The sequence below is a fragment of the Schistocerca gregaria genome, chromosome X (genome assembly GCF_023897955.1).
Source record: "Schistocerca gregaria isolate iqSchGreg1 chromosome X, iqSchGreg1.2, whole genome shotgun sequence".
NCBI classification, from domain to species: domain Eukaryota; kingdom Metazoa; phylum Arthropoda; class Insecta; order Orthoptera; family Acrididae; genus Schistocerca; species Schistocerca gregaria.
The window spans coordinates 704,877,930-704,899,589 of NC_064931.1; the positions used below are offsets into that span (position 1 = coordinate 704,877,930).

At 36.7% G+C, this 21,660-nt stretch overlaps 1 protein-coding gene across 2 annotated transcripts in view; it reads left to right on the plus strand.

Annotated features, from left to right (window-relative positions):
- Nucleotides 1-15,645, plus strand: part of LOC126299293 (ras-like GTP-binding protein Rho1) — a 56,578-nt gene extending 40,933 nt beyond the window's left edge. For both annotated transcript variants that reach the window (XM_049991087.1, XM_049991088.1), the window contains 4 exons: nucleotides 10,753-10,913; nucleotides 12,447-12,647; nucleotides 14,107-14,289; nucleotides 14,607-15,645. In XM_049991087.1, coding sequence (XP_049847044.1) covers nucleotides 10,753-10,913; nucleotides 12,447-12,647; nucleotides 14,107-14,289; nucleotides 14,607-14,645 — 584 coding nt within the window. In that variant the 3' untranslated portion in view covers nucleotides 14,646-15,645. The remainder of the gene's footprint in view (nucleotides 1-10,752; nucleotides 10,914-12,446; nucleotides 12,648-14,106; nucleotides 14,290-14,606) is intronic.
- The last annotated feature ends 6,015 nt before the right edge of the window (nucleotides 15,646-21,660 follow it).

Sequence of the window (21,660 nt, forward strand, 5' to 3'; positions counted from 1 at the left end):
CGTGTAAAAAAAAAAAGTAGCTTGAAGGTAACAAAAGCATCATAAAAGAGAAGTCTTCTAGCTTTGGCTCTCTGACACTTAAGAAATGTACCATCAGACTTGGGAACCTGGGGGGGGGGGGGGGGGGGGGGGGAAGAGCAACAGGAAAAAAGCTGCTGCTGTCTGTTGCCCTGCTATGCCCTTGTGTTGATGAGAATTTACACAATGTGACAATGGTGTGGGACTTGAAGGCAGTTTTATACAATGTGTGTTGAAGCTGTTACACAAAAATTTAACTATCACGAAGTGCAGAGGATTGGTAATAAATTTAAATTCTGAAGCTTATAAAAGAGTTTCATTCTGTAGCTACTAAAGCAGGAAAAGAGGACAAAATGTCAAGATGTGTCTTGACAAGACCCTCCTTGAAGTTGTTATAGTTCTTATGACTCACTTTCTAGTCATCACAATTTTCGGTAATATGTTTCCCAGACAGTACTAAACAATTGTAGAACATAATAAAAAATAGAGATTTGATTAAAAGTGGAATAGGGCATATTTTCAATGCACCTCACCTTATCTGCTTGAATTTCAAAACCAAATCCAATGACTTAGGTGGTTTAGAAATTGGTCTTTCTAATGAAAATGGTTTAAGAAAGTTTGCAGAAGACTTTAAGTGGGTTACACCAACTTTTGGCATTTTTACAAAATCAATTACTTTGCCTTCAATTTTCAAACTATTTGAAAGCAGTATGAGAATAAAATTTTGTATTCTAAAACCTTGTATTGGTAAGTTATATGAAGTTTCACGTTTATCCTGCAATTACTTCCAGAGATCTAGAAAGCTTAATTTCACCTTCCGCTCCCTACCCACACCCTCAGCACCTATTTTTTTGGCCTACTTTGCTTCGAATTATCTGTATGAAAATTGCTCAAGAAATATTTTATTATTTCATTTAAGAGAGCTCAAAAAGTTGTAAAAGTTCTGTTTCTTTTAAGGAAATACTGCCAGAGATATTGTCTCCAACTTGGCAAAAACTCTGGTTGCACTTTACTGTTGGGTAAAACAAATCACTGCTATGTTGGTGAAAGTAAACTTTACTAATGCTTTCACAAAATTTCAGCAAAATCCATTATGGTCATGAGTGAACTTTCTCTGCCATTTGACCACTCGGCATGGAATGCCCCAGTGGTGTCATCACCCCCCCCCCCCCCCCCAAAAAAAAAAAAAAACTTGACACTGTTAGGAAGGACAGGAAAACTGAATATAGTGTACAAAAGTTGAAATTTTATAAAGGGACCTGTGATTTTCCAGGTTAGTCCCAGTCTGGTGTACAGTTTCAATTTGTTAGCAAGTTTCAAAACAGTTCCACACTTCAATGCAGAGTGAAAGATTCCTTCTAGAGTACAAAATTTAATTGGAAGCCAAGAAAAGGGCTGCTTTTGTGATTACTTGTTGTGAAAGTGTTGATGGAAATATTCTGCATTTTTATATTTTTAACATTTTTATTGATGCTGTTCACTTAAAGGAATTTATTATCCATTTCTTCATGGATAGTCTTTTCTTCTAGACAGTGTGGGCCTTAATGAGCCATGAAACGTGTTGAGGGGATGGGGTTGGTGCTCCAGTTACCCCACTTTTAGGAACCAAACATTTTTGGCTTGAATTGTGACCGTGCTTTGTGTGACTTATTTTTGCGCTGTGGTTCAAATTTTACATACTGCATGGACTGACACTGAATGTGCTAAGTGTATCAGTTACATACATTGGCACATACATAGTAATGATCAATTCATTGAGGTCTGTGATTTATTTTTGTTGTCTACACCATGAAGGGGCATAAAATGTGGCATCCTGAAGCTACACTTGTGTGGTGGCTCAGAGTACCAGATAATATCTATTAGCTGAGTTTTCTCTCATTACCAAGTAACTCTTCTTTGTGTGCCACTTATTTGTCAGTGTGGAACTGAAGCTTTGTGAGAAGTTTTGTTCTTTCGAGCAATATTTGCTGTTTTATGTATCTAAAATAAATAATAGAAATGCTCTACTATGGCACTTAGTATTTGGTCTTGGAAATTTTCACATTTTGTTGTCACACCGTGTTTAAAATTATGTATATAATATAAAATAGGCATAATGTAGTTAATGTACACACTTTCTGGAATTAAGATTTTGTGTGCTGCATGTTAGTCTTCGGCTTTTCTACTAGCATGCTTTGGTGGCATGGATGAAATTGGAATTTTTGTTTTAGTGGTCAAACTGGTGCTGGGTAAGAAGGTTTACATATAGCAGCTAAGTATTAAAACTGTTACTGCCACTACCACCAAAAATTAAATTGCCCATAAATTACAACATAATGATAAATAAGATCATACTTTTTCATATGTCAGTCTTGAAATGGAGGCACATGAATAATTTTACATGTGAGAAAATTTAATGATAATCTTTTTGTAGATATTTTGTTAAATTTTGAGTGACAGTGTTACTACACCTTTGAATTTAGCATTATATTTTACACAAAGGTGGTTGTGTGAGTTGGTTAAAGATATTGGCTTCAGATCCAGGCACCTTTCAATGTATAGAACTTTCTTGAAAAACTTGGAAGCATATTTAGTATTTTCAGAAATTAGATATTTCAGGACAGGAGAGAGAATCTCAGATTTGTACTGTGGAAAACGAAGTCTGGATACAGTATAGTTACGTCCACTAGCAGAACTGTGTAACTTTATGAATGCAAAAGAAAAAAAAGGCGTTCATAAATAATAATAATAATAATAATAATAATAATAATAATAATAATAATAATAATAATAATATTATGCCATGCTAAAAAGTACTCTGGAATGTTCGTAAAGTCTCCAGTACTCTTAAATCCATTGAAGTACTCAACAATACCCTAATCTGAAGTAAAGCACTCCCCCAGTCACTTCTTTATACAACACCAAGAACATTCCAAAATACTTATGAATGTTTAAAAAAAAGTGTGCAAAATAGATGGAAGATGTCCCTGTGACCACCACAATGCGATAGTGACCACTTCACTCATTTATCTCCATAAACACTGCAGCTACCACTGCACAACCATTGTAGTACACAACAGGGAAACCAAGGGTAGTGCCTGACACAACTAGTGATTGGTGGTAAAAGGATCAACCTTTAAGTAGACAAATTTTAAATCTATACTAAGTCATCATATTCTGAATGCAGCTGTATTTAAGAAAACTTTCCTTCCTTTTCACTACAATTTATATTCGATTAACTTCCTCTATCACAATACTTTCTTATGACCTACATTTATCATCTTGTTGTTTGGTGAGTAGACACACATTATTTGGGTTTTCCATTCTTAGAGCAAGCTACATATAACTAATCGTGAGAAGAGCATGATTCTTTCTAATTAATACCAAAATATCTAAATGTTTGTCTTTGTGCCTTGTTCACATTGATTACTCAGAACCTTATGACCACCGATGTACTATAGATATAAACCAGCCCTGGTGATAGCAGCATCACCTGGCAAGGAATGACTGCTAGTCAGACACAAACATGGTGCCTGTTTTATTAGTATGTGTTGTCTGTGTGTAGAATGGGGAAGGTGCACAATCCCTTTGCCACTAGCATTTCAGAAACTGCAAAACTTTTTGGGTGTTCGGGAATGCTGTGGTGTCATCAACATGTGACAAAAATAAGTGAAACAACATCCAGACGGGGTGGGGTTGGGCAGCCACTCCTCATTACAGATGTCATAGTCTGGGCAGACTGGTAAAACAGGATAGCTGATGAACTGTTGCAGAACTAACATAAGACTTCAATGCTGGACTGAGTAAAAGTGTGTCTGAACACACATTGCACCAAACATTCATAACAATGGGCCTCTACAGTTAGTGATCCATGCATGTACCAATGTTAACACCACATCAACAACTGGAATATGCCTGTGACCATTGGCACTGGACGTTGGTGCAGTGGCAGTGTTGCATGGTATAATGAATCCCGATACCTTCATCATGCTGATGGAAAGGTGTGAATCTGTCATCATCCAGGGGAACAGCTCCATGCCACCTGTACTGTGGGACAGACAAGCTGGTGGTGGCTCCATTACGCTCTGGGGAACATGCATGTGAGCATCCATGCACCTGGTGGAGCTCGTGCAAGGCACCCTGACTGCCAGGGAGTATTGTACATTGGTTGCAGATCACGTACACTCCTTTATGACCATCATGTTTCCTGATGGCAGTGGCATTTCTCCACAAGATTATTTGCCATGTCACAATGCTAGGAGTGTGATGGGAGGACACAGTGGTGAGTTTAATGTGATGTGCTGGTCATCCAACTCTCCAGAACTGAATCCGATCTAACACATCTATGATGTGATTGAACATGGTATCAGAGCTCATTGGCCCCACTTCAGAAAATTAGTGGAATTAGGTGACTTGTGCGTAGTAGTGTGCCAACTCTCTCCAGAGACCCATCAAGGCTGCACTGCTTCCACACAAAGACATGACCTTGCTGTCACGCTTGCCGAAGGTGGACCTACCGGCTATTACATAGGTTGTCATAATGCCTTGGCTGATTAGTGTATAGTGATACTAAATGCTAATCATATTGAAAACTGCAGTCCTTGGAACTGAAATTAACATGGAAGTTCAGTAGAGATCAACATAATCTTCGTAGTAAATGCTGTTTTTCCTTTACTTTTTCCTGATATGATTGGTGTTTAAATTATATTAATCGATAGCTGTTCATTACCATTTCTTGTCGAGTTTACAAATTAATATTGTGAACTACATCAGTATCATTAGTAAGTTCAGTTTGATGAGTTGCACAATCAATCGGGTGAGTGCCTTCACTAATTTGGAAGAGTTTTCAACAAAATGTTTTGCTTCTTCATCATTGGAAAGTTGACTTCTCATATTTCTTCTTGACTGTACTTCCCTCTTTCGAGGCCAAAGATGATTTCTTTAAGCATGCATTACTTTAGTCTGTTGGAGTTGATATTGGAATAACTGCAACATTTGCGAAAATGCCCATAATGTGTAAGTAATGAGCTTCCCATTAATTCTGTGTTACATTGGAGATCTGAAACATTCTCGAACATAGTCCAACACTGTCAAAGGAACGTTCTTTCCAGTCATGGCCACTTCAGTACTTGATTCCAAGCTGCTTCACTGTCTTCCCGTCTTCCCACAAGAAATCTATTGGTGTGATGCCTTTTTTTTTCCCCTGTCTCTTTGAACCCAACCCCTGCAGATCCAAACCTAACTTCCATGGTTAGGGGAAGGATTACTACTATACCATGTAACCATGTGGGGATGTGAGAGACTAGCAGAGTTATAGCGGTATGCACAGTCAAAGCATTAAAAAGTGAAAGCTAATATACGGTGGATAATCTGTCAAATAAGATAATAAAAGTTTGTACCAGTAGTATGTAATGGTTTTTAGGCACTTATGTAATAAGTCAGATAATTTTACCAGTCAGATGCGAATAGGCCATTATTTTGCCCCTCTATAAGATGGTTGACTCCACATTACTGTCCAGTGTCACCCCTTACACAATTTTTTGGATTTAAAAAGGTCCACTCTACTGAAACAGTTATTTAAACATTTACTGAGCACATGATAAATAATCTTTAAATGGTAAAACATCTCACCACTCTGGATCTTCTGTAATGTATTGAAGGCATTTGGCTGTGTCCCTCATAAATTTTATTAGAGAAGTTAAGTTACTAGGGGTTATATAATTCAGTAAGCGCACGATTTAGTGCCCATTTAAGAAACAGAATGCAAAAAGTTACCCTAGGCTGTTTGAGTAGTACAAAAACGGACACCACAATCCATATGGGGAGAAATTACAGTGGGAGCCCTGCAAGGTATGATCATTGGCCCACTACTGTTCTTGTTTTATGCTAATGAGCTTGATTTTAGAGTTGGGGCAGAATCAGTTATGTTTGCAGAGTACATAAGCATTGATGTGAAGCCAAGCAGAAACGCATCAACAGGGAAAATAGTAAATGATTCTTTGTAAAACGTACTGACTGGTTTTGCCCAAATTGGCTAGTATTAGAATTTGGAAAGAAAGCAATCCATCCAGTTTTGTATTGTCAAAAATATCCCCCCACAAATTATAGAAACAAGAAATAATAAACATGTTAGAACATTATAAGTTCCTAGGTATGCAAATTGACGAAATCTGAAATCTGGAAAAAAACTGTAATAGATTCACTAAAACGTTTAGGCTCAGCTGGTTTGCCATAAAAATACTTGCAAATTTTGGGGATAAAGGAGCCAGTAAGTTAAATATGTTAACACATCAATGAATGAAAATAAGTTAAGAGATAATATACTAGTCTGGCTCCTCTGTTAGTGAAAAAATATTCGTCGCACGAAAGAAAGCAATTACAATTATTTTGTGGGATTCACAAACATCCTGCAGGGATCTTATTAACCCATGAACTGTAAAAAGTGGGGGGGGGGGGGGGGGGGGGGGGGAGGAGGATGGTGTCACACTGCTACTGAACTCCACATTACTAACCCACATTTTATTCACAGTAAGTCATAATTTATAGATTCTGTGTTAGTTAATCGTCATTAGATCTTCAGTGGTACAAGATGATAAAGGGTATCAGGACACCTGGCTGAAAATGACTTAAGTTTGTGGTGCCCTCCATCACTAATACTGGAATTAAATATGGTGTTGGCCCACGCGTAGCCTTGATGACAACTTCCACTCTCACAGTCATACAGTCAAACAGGTGCTGGAAGGTTTCCTGGGGAATGGCAGCCCATTCTCCAGTGCTGCACTGAGGAGAGGTATTGATGTCGGTCGGTGAGGCCTGGCACGAAGTTGGTATTCCAAAACATCTCAAAGGTGTTCTATAGGATTCAGGTCAGGACTCCGTGCAGGCCAGCCCATTACAGGGATGTTGTTGTAATCTAATCACTCCGCCACAGCCCGTGCATAATGAACAGGTGCTTGATCTTATTGAAAGATGGAATCGCCAACCCCGAATTGCTCTTCAATAGTGGGAAGCAAGAAGGTACTTAAACATCAATGTAGGCCTGTGCTGTGATAGAACCACGCAAAACAACAAAGGATTCAAGCCACCGCCCCCCCCCCCCCCCCCCCCTTGAAAACACGACCACACCATAACACCACTGCCTCAGAATTTCACTGCTGGCACTACACACACTGGCAGATGACGATCACCAGGCATTGGCCATAACCACACCCTGCCATTGGATCGGCACATTGCGTACCATGATTTGTCACTCCACTCAACATTTTTCCAATGTTCAATTGTCCAATGTTTATGCTCCTTAGATCGTGTGAGGTGTCGTTTGGCATTTACTGGCATGATGTGACTTGTGAGCAGTCGCTTGACCATGAAATCAAATTTTTCTCACCTCCCTCCTGTCAATGTACTTGCAGTGGATCCTCATGCAGTTTGGAGTTCCTGTGTGATGGTCTCGATAGATGTCTATTACACTTTGCAATCCTCTTCAACTGTCAGCGGTCTCTGTCAGTCAACAGACGAGGTCGGTCTGTATGCTTTTGTGCTGTATCTGTCCCTTCATTTTCACTTTACTATCACATTGGAAACAGTGGACCTAGGGATGTTTAGGAGTGTGGAAATCCCACATACAGACATACGACGTCAGCAGCTCGTGGTCTCGTGGCAAGCAGTGCTACCTCTGGATCACGGGGTCTCGGGTTTTATTCCTGGCCGGGTTGGGGATTTTCTCTGCCTGGAGGGTGGGTGTTTGTGTTGTCGTCGTTGTCGGTGCAGTTGAGTGCCCCCCACAAACCAATCATCAGACAGACAGATGACACAAGTGACACCCAATCATCTGACCACATTCGAAGTCCGAGAGTTCTGTGGAGCACTCTATTGTTTCCTCACGATGTCTAATGACTACTGAGGTCGCTGATATGGAGGACCTGGCAGCAGGTGGCAGTGCAATGCACCTAATATGAAAAACGTGTGTTTTTCAGGGTGTCTGGAGTCTTTTGGTCACATAGTGTGTTTTACGTGCCAAATTAAGTACAAAATATCCTATTTTTTTATACCCTACGGAAGTCATAAATTTTGTGAGGGTTTAGTAATCTAGGGTTAAGAAAATGGGAATATTAACCACAGCCTCACTGTACAGTTATTCACTTACAAAAGTTTGTGAACAGCAATCCACCTGAGTTTGAGAGTAATAGATATAGCAACACAGCAACACTTAAAGGAAAAATAAGCAGCATTACTTTTTTTACGAATCAAACATTGGAACAGAAAGGTGAAATATGCAGTTATAAAATTCTGACTGACTACCGTGGGAAATTAAGTCTGACAGGTAGCAGAAGTATTTTCAGATGTAAATTAAATACCTTTCCCCTTAATGGGTCCTTCTATGCCAAGAGACCAAGCAAGGTGTTGCAGAGGTTAGCACACTGGGCTTGGATTTGGGAAGACAACAGTTCAAATCCCTGTTCAGCCATCCATATCTATGTTTCCAATGATTTTCCTAAATCACAAGATGAATGCCTGGATTATTCATTCGAAAGGACACAGCTGATTTCATTCCCTAATCAGAGCTTGTGCTCCATCTGTAATGACTTTGTTTTCCATGCGACATTAAACACTAATCTTCCTTCCTTCTATGGGAAGCAGGAGTTTTAGTAATTCATACAGAAAAAAGTTTGAATGGCCAGCTTGTGGTCATATATTTTTGTCCTCCTTGTTTTTTAATGTCTTCTGTTTGCTGGTTTTACCAATTCCACAGCATAACATGTATCATGAATGACCTACAGAACACCTAATTTTCATACAGTACTAAATTAACAACTCAGTTGGTCTTACATCTATTATTTATACTGGATTCATAGTGATAAGCGCATCTCTCACTATAGTCGATCAGTCTCACTTTAATTTGCATAATTATGAACATGTATTACTAGTTTGTGTCAGAATTCTGGAACTTCATGATTACTTGCCTCACAGATACAAGCACTTTGATCAAAGTCAGCACAACTTGCCTTTGGGCAATTGTAGTGCAAAACAGTGTGTAACTTCTTTATTCTTGAAAATGTTACTGACAATGTCAGTCAGGCCGGTACAGTGTCTCTTGAAGTTCGAATGACTTTAAGTAGCTACACACTATTTTTCAGCAAATAAATTTTACACACAGAATTATCCAACAAAAAGTGCAGTTGCAATAACCTATTATATTATAAAGTCATCAAAATAATGATGTGATGTGAAATGCTGGGAATGACTTGAGGAAGTGTTAGTGTAACAGATTTGTGGATTTTACAATAGCTGTATTGGGAAAAATAAATAGTGTTAGTGAAGACATACATGAGTTATACTGCTTGGTATCTACATACAGATGTAAAATAACTTACCTTAGTCCAAAACAGGGTCCATTATTCAGGAACACTCCCATTAAATAAATTGCCAGCAGTCTTTAAAAACTCTGTTTCAGATACAGCACAGTTTAAACAGAATTTGTAAATCTTGCAACTCAAATATGCTAGAAAGTTTAACCCATCAAATTAGTCAAGTGTGAGTGAAAATATTTAGTTTGAGATTTTATTTTATTATCACTGCATGTGTAAGTAATGGTAATCTGCATGCTGTTAAAGAGAAATTGTTGAATATTTGTGATACAGGTAACCAAATCTAAGGTAATAGTATTGTGTATGTTCCTTGCATGTGCATGACAGTTTGTGGCCACTGCTTGCCAGTTCTGTCACCCTGTATTTCATGTCTATAGTTCTACCAAATGTGACAATCCTGCACAAGTCTGTTTATGTATGTTTCTCCAATTAATATGCAGGCTAAAATGAAGGCAGAGTAATAACTTCAGTGATATGTTCTTAATTGATTCTAGCCTTATAGGTCATATGTTTTTGTAAGAGTCAAGAACTCTGTAGGCCTTTTTTTCCTATTAACCATGCACAGGAAAAATATTGTTGATAACATACTCTTTCGTCTCATAAATATGCATAGAGTTAGGATCAGTGTGATAAATAGCATTAATATTTTTTATGAAGGAAAAGATGAAATAGAGCAAAAAAAGTGTGGAATGGTAGTGGAAATGAGTGCAGTGTCTTAAATTTTTAAGCTTAAAACTTTATGCATATTACACATTTGTTGTGCAATATATTTTTTAATCAAATTAGTGTTTTACAAATGAAAGCACATTGTCTGTTAATTCGTTATATTAGCTCTTGCTGGTAAAAAGTGTGACTCTAATAGAGTTAAAAACATAGGAATATACAAAACAATTATGCTAGTAAATAATTGAGTTTTTTTTCTAAGGAAGTGGGAACACTTTCAGAAATTAAGTATTATGATATGTATTTCAGTTTAGTGTTTCTTTCTTGGAATTTATAAACTGAGGTGTCTTCTGCATAATCCACACAGTCAAATGCCATATATCAACTTCTCTGTAATATCAGATATCAAACAAATGTGAACCATTCATATTTTTCAAGTGCAAGTTTTGTAATATGTGGAAGCGTTCATGTGAAAAAATTTAGTGGGGACTTCATGAGTATTTAATCATTGGCAGGGCCAAAAAGTTGCTGTTGAAGATTCTATACTCTCTAAGTAAAAAAGTTATATTTTAAGTTCCAAATCAAAAATATTGTGACAAGAATGCAAGTACTTATGCACGAGTTTTCAGTTAGTTATGGGGTGGTAGTTTCCTGCCTTATTTGTACAGGGTATGATTAAATATTTACAAAAATCTTAACAGTAAGAGAATTATTTTAATATTTTCAGAATTTATGGCTGCCATCAGGAAAAAGTTGGTTATAGTTGGAGATGGTGCCTGTGGTAAAACTTGCCTTTTAATAGTGTTCAGTAAGGATCAATTCCCAGAAGTGTATGTGCCAACAGTTTTTGAGAATTATGTTGCAGATATTGAAGTGGATGGAAAGCAGGTGAGTAAATAAATATCACAGGGCTTTTGTTAAAGATTTCAGTGAACTGCAATCTGTTAGTTCTAGGCAATGCATATTAATAAAAGCTTGGTGTTGTCACATCTTTCCTTTCTTATAAAAAATGAGTACTCTATGCTTTTTAATCTGTATTGTTTGTTGCACATAATGTGACAGAAATGTCTCACCAGCAGCACAATTTAGTAATATGAAAGTGTTCCTTAGCTCTCATTTGGAGGGCTTGGAATTTTTTTCCCCCCAAAATAAGTTATGGAAATATTAAAACTCAAAGTTTATTCCTAGCATTCTTCTTCACTCTGGGCCAGCAAAGTTCCATGAGCTTTGACTTGTTCCACTTGTTTGGCAGATCAGTTAAAGTATAATCTCCAGAATAAACGTCAAACATAACCATGTTAATTCTTCTGTAAAATATGTATTCTGTATTGTGTTTGTGTGATATGCTCCACATTAATGAGGATTTTAATCCCCTGGGCGTATAGAAAGGACAATGTATCTAATATTGGAATATACGTATCGGACTGATTATTAGTATGCAATCTTTTATGGTTTCATTGCAACAGGGATAAGCATTATGCATGTAAACAGGGGAGTTCAACAAGTAATGCAGCACTTTTTTCTCGGCCAGTCTTTGTTGAAAAAATGCAGAATTTATAGTGGGATATAGTGGAGTATTCCCACTTCAGCCTCCACAGTTTCATAAAATCCTGATAGGTGGTGGCACTATGCATAGCCCTCAAAATGGCCTCTGTAACGAAGATGTGTTCCAAGCATAGAACTGTCATTGAGGTTTTTTCTCGGAAATCCAGATGATCAGATAGTCGTAGGTGTTTGCAGATTGTCTAGAGGTGTGACAGTGAACAAAAGAATGGTGAGTCATTGAGTGAGGCATCTGTCATCACCACAATGAAGTCACACACACCTGTCAAGTTTCCCCTGTTCCAGCCAGTTGCACACAGCTGTGACTCCTGCAGTGTTACCCTCAGGAAATTAAAGAAATAGCTTCAGTGTGTTCATTACCACAAAAATGCAAATAATTACTACTTCTCCATTACAGCACAAGGCCTCGCACAAGTCTGTGCACTTGAGAGGAGCTTACAAAACTTAATTGTACTGTTATGTCATACATGCTACAGCCCAGATCTTGTGCCTTCAGACTTCCTTTTCTTTGGTTTGATGAAGGGTGCACTCTGTAGGAAGCAGTATGTGGATGATGGGGAGGCTATTGTTGCAGCAAGAGTATGGCTTTGTTGTCAACGAGTAGAGCTGTACCATGTGGGCAAACAGGCGCTCACACTAAGGTGACGTAAGGCCCTCACATGAACAGAGATTATGTTGCAAAATAGGGTTTTGTAGTCAGCAGGGTGGGAAATAATATGGTGTATTGTAATCCTGAATAAAGCCAACCTGTTTTTAGGAAAAGAAAGTGTTGCATTATTTGTGGAACACCCCTCGTAGTTGATCATGAAAAGAGAACTTCTATATATTCCTTCATTTTGAACAACTCCTGAATTTCAGGTGGAGCTGGCACTTTGGGACACAGCAGGCCAAGAAGACTATGATCGCCTGAGACCACTTTCGTATCCAGATACTGATGTAATTCTGATGTGCTTCTCAATAGATTCACCAGATTCATTAGAAAATATTCCAGAAAAATGGACTCCAGAAGTAAAGCATTTTTGCCCAAATGTTCCAATAATTCTGGTTGGGAACAAAAAGGTCAGTTCGATTTGTGTTCTGTGTCAGTTCAATTTTTTAATTTTTCAACGTCATATAGGAACAATTCAGATGTATTTCTGCTGCTTTTTATTACAAATTGTTACAAATTTCTCACCACATTTGAAGTTACCTAGGAAGGTGTGATGTATGTTATGCATTGTTGGCAGAAGAGATAGTATTTTAAGTCCATTAAATTAACTAGCTGATACAACCTTAGTCGTATTTGAAATTCGTATAGTTCCCATTCCATTGTTGCCAGGGTGCCTGGGAAGTATCTTTGACTTGGGTGAACAAATATTTCGGAGGTCTTGCCTGACCAGTAAAGTATTGCTGAAGGTGACTTGTCCCATAATCTCAGAAACAAAGTAAATAATGCACTTGCTCAGCTGCTCTGTCTAAAGTTAGTTAGTTGTAAAGGAAAAAGAGATACACAAATTAACAAGCCAGTACTATGAAAGACACAGATACATCACATCTGACATGTACATGTATTGTACAGTCTCATATATGGGGCATTAATATTATTGTGTTGCATACTCAGTGTGTTCTGATCAGAGATGAGCAGGTGCATCAGAAAAAATTAAAATGCATTTGTAGTGTCCCTAATGGTACAAAATGTCATACATACTCGTATTCAAACTGACATTAGTTTCCAGTAGTTTGTCATGAATAAGTTTTTGGCACTTAAATCTTCTGTTTCATCACAGTGCATTGCGACATTTACATTTAGCAAGATTGATAATTGACCGAACAAAGAAAACTGTGTCTGGTTGTGGCATTCAGATAACAGTGGTCTGTCACAGCAACCTGCAATTGCAGAAAACACTTAACAGATCAATTTGAGGAAAAAAAAAGATTCCTTAACAAGGTATATGATAAAGCGCTTTAAAGACTGTTAATTGCAGAGTAATGGTGTTCCATCTTTATATATGAATATTAATTATTACTGCCCTGCATTTTTTCTTATTAATGACTAACTTTGTATGCCCCTTATTTAGGTAATATAAATTCTGATGAAGACTCCCTTAGTTTAGGAGTCAAAACGATCGTCAATTCGACTATAAAATCCATTGCAACCAGTGGGCTGTCTTTACTACAATTAAAAAATATTTCCACAGTTGCTGCACACAGCTATGTTTTAAAGTTGCACTTTGGTGTACTTGACTCATAAAATGTTGGTGTGATCTTAGGAATAGACTCTTGTTACATATAACTACATAATGGGATAGGTAACATCTCAACATTAAAAAAACTGTAGGTGTAAAGGAAACTGAACATCATATGGAAGATCCTGCTGTTGTTTCTAGTATAGTGTCTTTTTACAGCCTGTAGTAGTAACAACTAATGGGCAGTGTTGTTGTTGTTGTTGTTAAGGATTTTATTTTGTGTAAAATAATTTGTACAATTATAAATTTGTTAAGTTTACCTTCCTTACTATTTTTGCATTTTTTATTCAAAGGATTTGAGAAATGATCCCAATACAATAAAAGAGTTAGGCAAAATGAAGCAAGAACCTGTGAAACCAGAGGAGGGGAGGGCAATGGCAGAAAAAATCAGTGCCTTTGCATATCTTGAGTGTTCTGCAAAAAGCAAGGAAGGAGTTCGTGAAGTCTTTGAAACTGCTACGCGTGCTGCTTTGCAAGTAAGTTTAAGAGTAAATTGATGCTTAGATAGTTAGGATTGCCTTTTGTGCTTGTCAGTTAACAGACAGCAAGAGGTAACATTCTTGTAGAGCTTTCTTCATGAGCATGTTATTCACTGCTGATTGAAAGATGAAATAGCTGACAATTCATATTATGAAATTGCTGATGTTGTAGTAGATCATCTTGCATAGTTGGCTGTAATTTGTGTGTCTATTTTGTTCAAAATGAAAAAGTTCACGTGTACATGTGTACTAGGTTTAGATTTTAGCATTTAACGTAATTCTTCACTGTTGCTGAGCTTGATCTCTCTTTCTAGGTGAAGAAAAAGAAGAGGGGACGATGTAGATTGCTTTAAACATCATATGTTACTTATGTACCAGTTAATTTGTCTGATAATCAGTAAGTACCTTGTATAGCATGGCAAAAATAACTAGAAAATTTATCATAAAGAACATTTCAGCTATCAGTTCCAGGTGTCTTGGTTTGCCATACAAGACAATTCATAATTGCTTTACAGTTGGAGAAATACCATATACTAAAAAGATTTAGTTTTAAAACTTACGTATTTGTGTGATGACTTTACATTTTTGAGTATTTAGTTTTGTATAGGGTGCCGATAAGTTGCATAAAAATTTAAAATCTTGTATTTTTTTAAGTGATGTGTGGTCCATTTGAGTTTTGTGAACAGAATAGTAATGGCAGCTGTAACATACTGGCTGATAGGCTGAAAAAGTTTGCAGCGTACAAAATTGTCCCTGTGCAACATTCATGAACTTGCATTCAGGTGCCTGATAATACCCTGCGAGCAAAGAAAGCGAGCAGTTTTATGTTGAATTCTCATTAGCACTGATTTAAAATAGTATGGATTATTCCTCCATTATTCATTTAGATATTTTTAAAGTAATTTTGAACCCAATATTTTCATATGACATATCATTTCATTTTTAGATATTTATATCTGTACTGACATAAAGAACTGCTAGCAGAAAAAATGCTGGGTGTTCCAAATGTTTGATATTTAATTCATTGAAGTGTAAGACATGTCTTTAAGTTTCTTTAATCAATAGTTGCAAAAAAAAGTTTCAAAATTTTCTTTTAGTGGGATATCTATGTAACAGGTTTCAAAATTTTGTTTTAATGGTATATCTGTGTAACATAGTTAAATAATTCTTTGTATTTTGATTATACATAAATGGAGATATATATTATATATATATGCATATAAATATGTAAATGGTATATTCAGTCTAACAGCATTTTTGTGATCTAACTAAAATGTTGATAAAAGTAAGCATCTGTGTACTGTATGTGATTCTGTTCTGAGATTAGATGAAATAAAATTCATTCTGTTCCAATTGTTTTTTATTTCAAAATTGTTGTTATAATTGGATTTGCAGTTTCTGTCCTGCAGAAATGCAAATCTGCATCTGCATATCTACAAAAATTGTTGTTACTGATTAATGGCAGCAAATTGTAAGGAGCAAATGCCTACTACCTGATCTTACAAGGTTAATGAAACAACAAGAAAGTCCTTTAGATTTGTTTTTTTTTTAATATTCTGTCTATGCTGTCTGTGATGGCCCCACCAACAAACTTGCAACATAGTTTGGTTTAGTTTGGTTAGGTAGCTGCACGAGTTTCTAGTATATTGAGAATGCCATTTTATCTGACAGTAATCATGGAAAACCATTCGTGAACAACGTGTATGTTGTGTGGTTTGGGCCTTGGTTGGCTTAACATAGAGAGTTGAGGCTCATTTTAAAACAATCAGTCCCATCTATGGCATTATTGTGAATTAAAGTATCTCTGAATTCAAATTTATCATTAGTTTTGCTGTAAGCAGTTATCAGTCGTCATTGAAAGTGCATACAACACTCCTTTACTGCACTGCATGCATTCGAGAGCATAGAGATGTTAAAAAGTGTTGTGTGTTTAAATATTTCAGTTGGATCAAAATTTTACTAATCTTTGATTTCTGTTGCTTTACTGTCTCCAGGTTGGGTGCAAATTGTTCAAATTAAGTCAAAACAATTAATGAATATTTTATATGCTTATTGACAGTGACATACTAATGGTGGAAAAAAATCGTGGAAACTGCAACAAGATTAAATTACATAGTTACTGTAGTTTCTTTGATCAATAGTTGCAATAGATGCTAAATGAAATGGTCTTTGTGCACAAAGCCTATTTAGACATGTGTAAGCTAATTTCTACAAAATTACAAATCAGACAGCTAGGACATGTTACATAGTTACGTTAAAGACATGAAAAGAGTGATACACAGTAGGCAGAAATTTTGATCAACAGTTAGTTCAATGTTCTAAAATTGGTGGTAATAATGATTCTATTCTATGTAGTGGAGGTTTTTGGCGTGCATCAGCATTTGCAAATCTTGCAAAGATTTTTCTGCAAACTTATATTTTCTAATAGTTATGTCATTAACATGTTATTCTGGTAACACTATACATTTTTGGAAGCACAAACATTAGAGGTACGATACTATGACACTAGACTGTTAAAACAAATAGGTTTTTAGATTCAAACATTCTGAGAACTGGCAGTTTTTAATAAAGATAAGTATCGAAATACACAGTTTTCCAAAAATAAAAGTGGAAGTATGAGAATGAGGTCTTTCGTTTGAAATATGTCAATCTAAAAACTTGAGTTTTGAAGTGCACATTGTTTTAATGGATCAAAATTTTTGAATAATTCCTTAAGTAAAATGTTTCCGGGTGACATAATTAAAGTATTGATATTGGCAGGCTGTTAACTATATGAGTATAAAGTTTAGAAAAATAAAGCTAGAGTAAGAACGTGGGTCCATTGATAGTGACCGGGCCAAATATCTCGTGAAATTAGCATCAAACGAAAAAATAACAAAAAATCTGTTCTAGCATGACGGGGGATGACGCTATGGATGGCCCACTAGATAATGCTATCACATGTCTGATTGATAGAAACTGCACTTTTTAAATAGGTTCCCCCATTTTTGTTACATATTCATATATTATGTACATAAATATGAATGCTTGATTTAGAACATTCGTTTCACTTTGTGATGGAAGGTGCTGTAATATTCCGACACTTATATGCCTCACCCATTTCGATGAATAGTTTGTAACAATAGGGTTTTTTAAATTAAAACACACAAAGTAGTTAAGTTTGAACTTCATTTCTGTTGTACCAGTATGATACTCACTTTTGTGACCTTATCATAAATGATGGGAAAGCATGCTGTTACTGTGTGAGCAACCATAATAACCTCATTATTGTAATAAATGCTCAAAATGATTCCTTCAATTCCAATGCATTTGGAAATACGTGTAATGAAATTCCTCTCGACATAGATTAGATCGCCTTCAGTAACTGTTTCACATGCATTGACAATGTGCTGCCACAGGTTTTCAGGCATTGTCTGTGGATCACGGTAACAAATATCTTTCAATTTTCTCCAAAGAAAAAAGTTGAGATGTAAGGTCCGACCAATCCACTTGCCATTAAATATTCTATTTAATACCACTTCAACTGTACTTGTGCTATGTGCTGGACATACATCATATTGAAAGTACATCACCATTGTGTGGTGAAGTGAAACATCTTGTAGCAGAATCTGTAATACATTAACTAACAAATTGACATACATTGCTCCATTTAGACTGCCATCGATAAAATAAGGGCCAATTAGATGTCCTCCAATTATTCCACACCTTACGTAAAACTGCCAGGGTTGCTGATGTTCCACTTGTTGCAGCCATCTTGGATTTTCTGTTGCCCAGTAGTGCACGTTATGCCGGTTTACGGTACCTCTGTTTGTGAATGACACTTAGTCAGTAACTAGAACTCTTGAAAGAAACCTGTTGTTGTCTTGTAATTTATTTTGTGCCAAGTAGCAAAAATTTAAATGACATTCAAAATCATTGCCATGCAATTCCTGGTGCATAGAAATATATGAAGTGTGAAATGTATGATGATATAGAATTCCAAAAACCGATGTATTTGAAATTCCAGATTCCCACTCAGTTTGTCTTCTGCTGATGTGTGGACTAGCCTCAGCTGCAGCTGAAACACTTATTTGGGCATCTTCATTTGTCACAGTTTTTGGTTGTATCTTCTTCTTTGGCTGAAAACTTCAGGTTACTTTAAATAAATTAACTGTCTGATGAAAGGTCCGGACACTTGGATGCTGTCTGTAAGGATAATGATCAACATACATAACACAAGCCTGTTGGGCATTTTGATCACAATAGCCATAAACAAACACCATATGTACCTTTCCTGCGACTGTTAAACGTTCCATTTTAACAAGATTGTCTTCCTCGTAATTATTATGACTGGACAAGTGTGTTGTCATACCTGTTTTAAGTAATGAATTGCACTCAGTGATACTAGGTGTGTTGCTAAATTTGTGAGAATATTACACCACCAGCCATCACAAAAGTGAAACAAATGTTCCAAATCAAACATTCCTATTTAGTTATGTACTATATGAATATATAATAAAAAAAATTGGGGTACTTGTTGGAAAAAAAAGGCAGTCTCTATCAATTTGACCTATCTAGTGGAACAGTCGTAGTGCCCTCTGCTTTCCCCATTATGCTCTAACAGATTTTGTCTTATTTTTTTTGTTTGATGCTAATTTAAACAATAAATAACAACAAATCTGTTAGAGTGCGATGGGGAAAACAGATGGTGCTATGATGGTTGTCCCACTAGATGGCGCTGCCATAGGTAAAATTAATAGAAGCTGCATTTTTAAAAATAGGTATCCCCATTTTTTTATTACATATTCGTACAGCACGTAAATAAATAGGAATGTTTGATTTGGAGTATCTGTTTCACTTTGTGCTGGATGGTGCTGTAGTAGTCCTACAAAAGTAGCAATCCACCCAATAGCACTGTGTGCAACATAAAGATGGCATTGAGTGGCAAGCAAGCACACTTGTAGACATTTGGAGAGTATTAGCTTTTAGACAAAGTACTTCATTAAATCTCTCTCTCTCTCTCTCTCTCTCTCTCTCTCTCTCTCTCTCTCTCTCTCTCTCTCTCTCTCTCTCTCTCTCTCTCTCTCTCTCTCTCTCTCTCTCTCCCCCTCCCCCTTCTCCCCTCAGCACAATAGCCTTGTCACAAAGTATTCTCTCTCAGTACACAGAACTCACTGCACGTGCGCTCTGACTTGCACACCACTCCAGGACTGGCTAAACATTCCACACTTGATTCTCCCCCCCCCCCCCCCCCCATTTGGAATTGTAATAGTCTCACCAGATTTAGATTTCTGCCAGAAAAGGTCATGTAACTTGTGGGAACCTTGTGAACAGTTTTATTACTTGTTGGTTTTCTCCTCTTCATTCACTGACCTTGGATCCAAACACACACAAGTTTCTTAATTCCAATTTTTCTGACTGTTGCTAGAAATATGTGCATAATGCTTTTCAGTTACGATTAGAAACATATGTTGGCCAGTTGTCCGTAGTTCATTTGCAAACAGCCTCAATGCCATGCTCATTAGTAATTGTTGTGTGTTGTGCAACTCTCCGTGGGATGTACTCTGGCATTAAGAGAACATAACTGTGCTCCACACCTCCTTCTACACTTGATGAAATCACCTTGAATTTGCCTCCTGAGGGAGCACCAAACTGAGTGCATGATTAACACTGGTATAGTAGAGATTGTGAGGCATAGGTCATTCATGAATTTTGAAACACAAGAGTGTTATCGTTTGACACAGATTTGATGAAAACAATAAGATTTCATATAAAGTTCCAGTTTGTACGCAAGTTAATGATCTAACTACATGTAGAGGACTCGGCCACTACATGTAGTTGGGGTTAGTACCTAGAGAGTAAAAAAAACGGGTATGCATTTATTACAGGAATGTAACTTTCTGGCACTGTTAAAATTTCATTTCACTGGACTGTGACTCGGACACCTGAGAGGTGTGCTCCACTGGTTGGACATCAGTGTCACAACCAGAATAAAATAAAAGCTTTAAGGTAAGGGTCCACTTTGCCATCATTGTTTTGAAAGACTTAATGACACTGTTCATCTTGTGTGCTCACCTCTGTTTCAGTATGAATTGTCAGAAGAGTGGACCACATCCAAAAACTTGTCTCAAATTGATAATGGCTAATTAAAAATACCATTTAAATTGAAAGTTTTATTAATACAATTTTCAGTACATACAGAGTGGAAGTGGAAAATGTTCTAAATGGTAAATCTGGCATTTGTCAAATGAATCAAAGAACAATGTATCTCTTTTTGTGCATAACTTACTTATATTCAAACTATAGTAACTAGCGGAACTGCAGTCAACAAAACTCTCATTTTAAATTTTTTGGCAAAAGAATTACAAAATTAAATTAAACTTCGTATGTTTTCCATTCTTGGAATTACATGTTGCAAGTTCACTGTGGAATTCCCTGTGGTGTTGAATAGTTGGTGATACAAACAGGTAATACTGTTTTGAAATTGATAAACATGGTTGGTCTTTCAGATGGAGTACAGCATTTCATACATCGGCCATGGCCTTTCCTCTTTTGAAGACTGAAATTTTTCCATTCTTTTTTCTTAAGAGTAAGAACCTGTAATAGGTACTGAGATGGATGATCGTGACACTCTTCTTGTCATACTGCGTTGGATCATACACACCTTCATTGTCAAATGTCTCGGCAGCATCTTCAACCTCAAAGAAATCAGTTGTTGCATTGGAGTGGGTTCATAGCTTTACATGACTCAATATTCAAGTGTAATTCTTGTAGAACAAAGGCCTTACTTACATATCTTCTTCTTTTTTTTTTTGTAATTGCAAATGGATGGTTAGACATCAACTCATCTAGACCTCCCTGCTCGAGCGCCACTGGTTTTGTTGAAATTTTATGTGAACATTCGCACATGTTCCCGATGAACATTGCTAAAGTGCAATGTTCGTTGAAGCAATACAGGCAGAGATACAGTCACTTGTTTGACTCTATGTGTAACTTAGCGTAGAGTGAGCAAGAATTTTTGGTAAATTTGAGCTGATAAATCTCTGGCCCTATTTTGTTGACAGAAAAGAAACACTGATATCTTGTACAACTTTACGCATTTTCTCAGAAATAATAATGAAGAGAGCCATATTTAGCCAGAAACTTTCAGGCAAAATCACCCAAAAAAACTGGGCGTGGACAAAAATTTCAGAGTTTGTTTCTCGTATATTGGGGCTAAGAGTATGACGAATGTGAAACTGGTTCTCAAGTATAAAATTTTATATATATACCACTTTCCAATATTGAATAAATTAAGTGCAAAGTTGAATATTTTGTAAAGAGGTAAAAAAATGCGGCTACGTGGGATAACAATGCTAGATAATTTGAATCCAAGTTGGGCACAAAAAT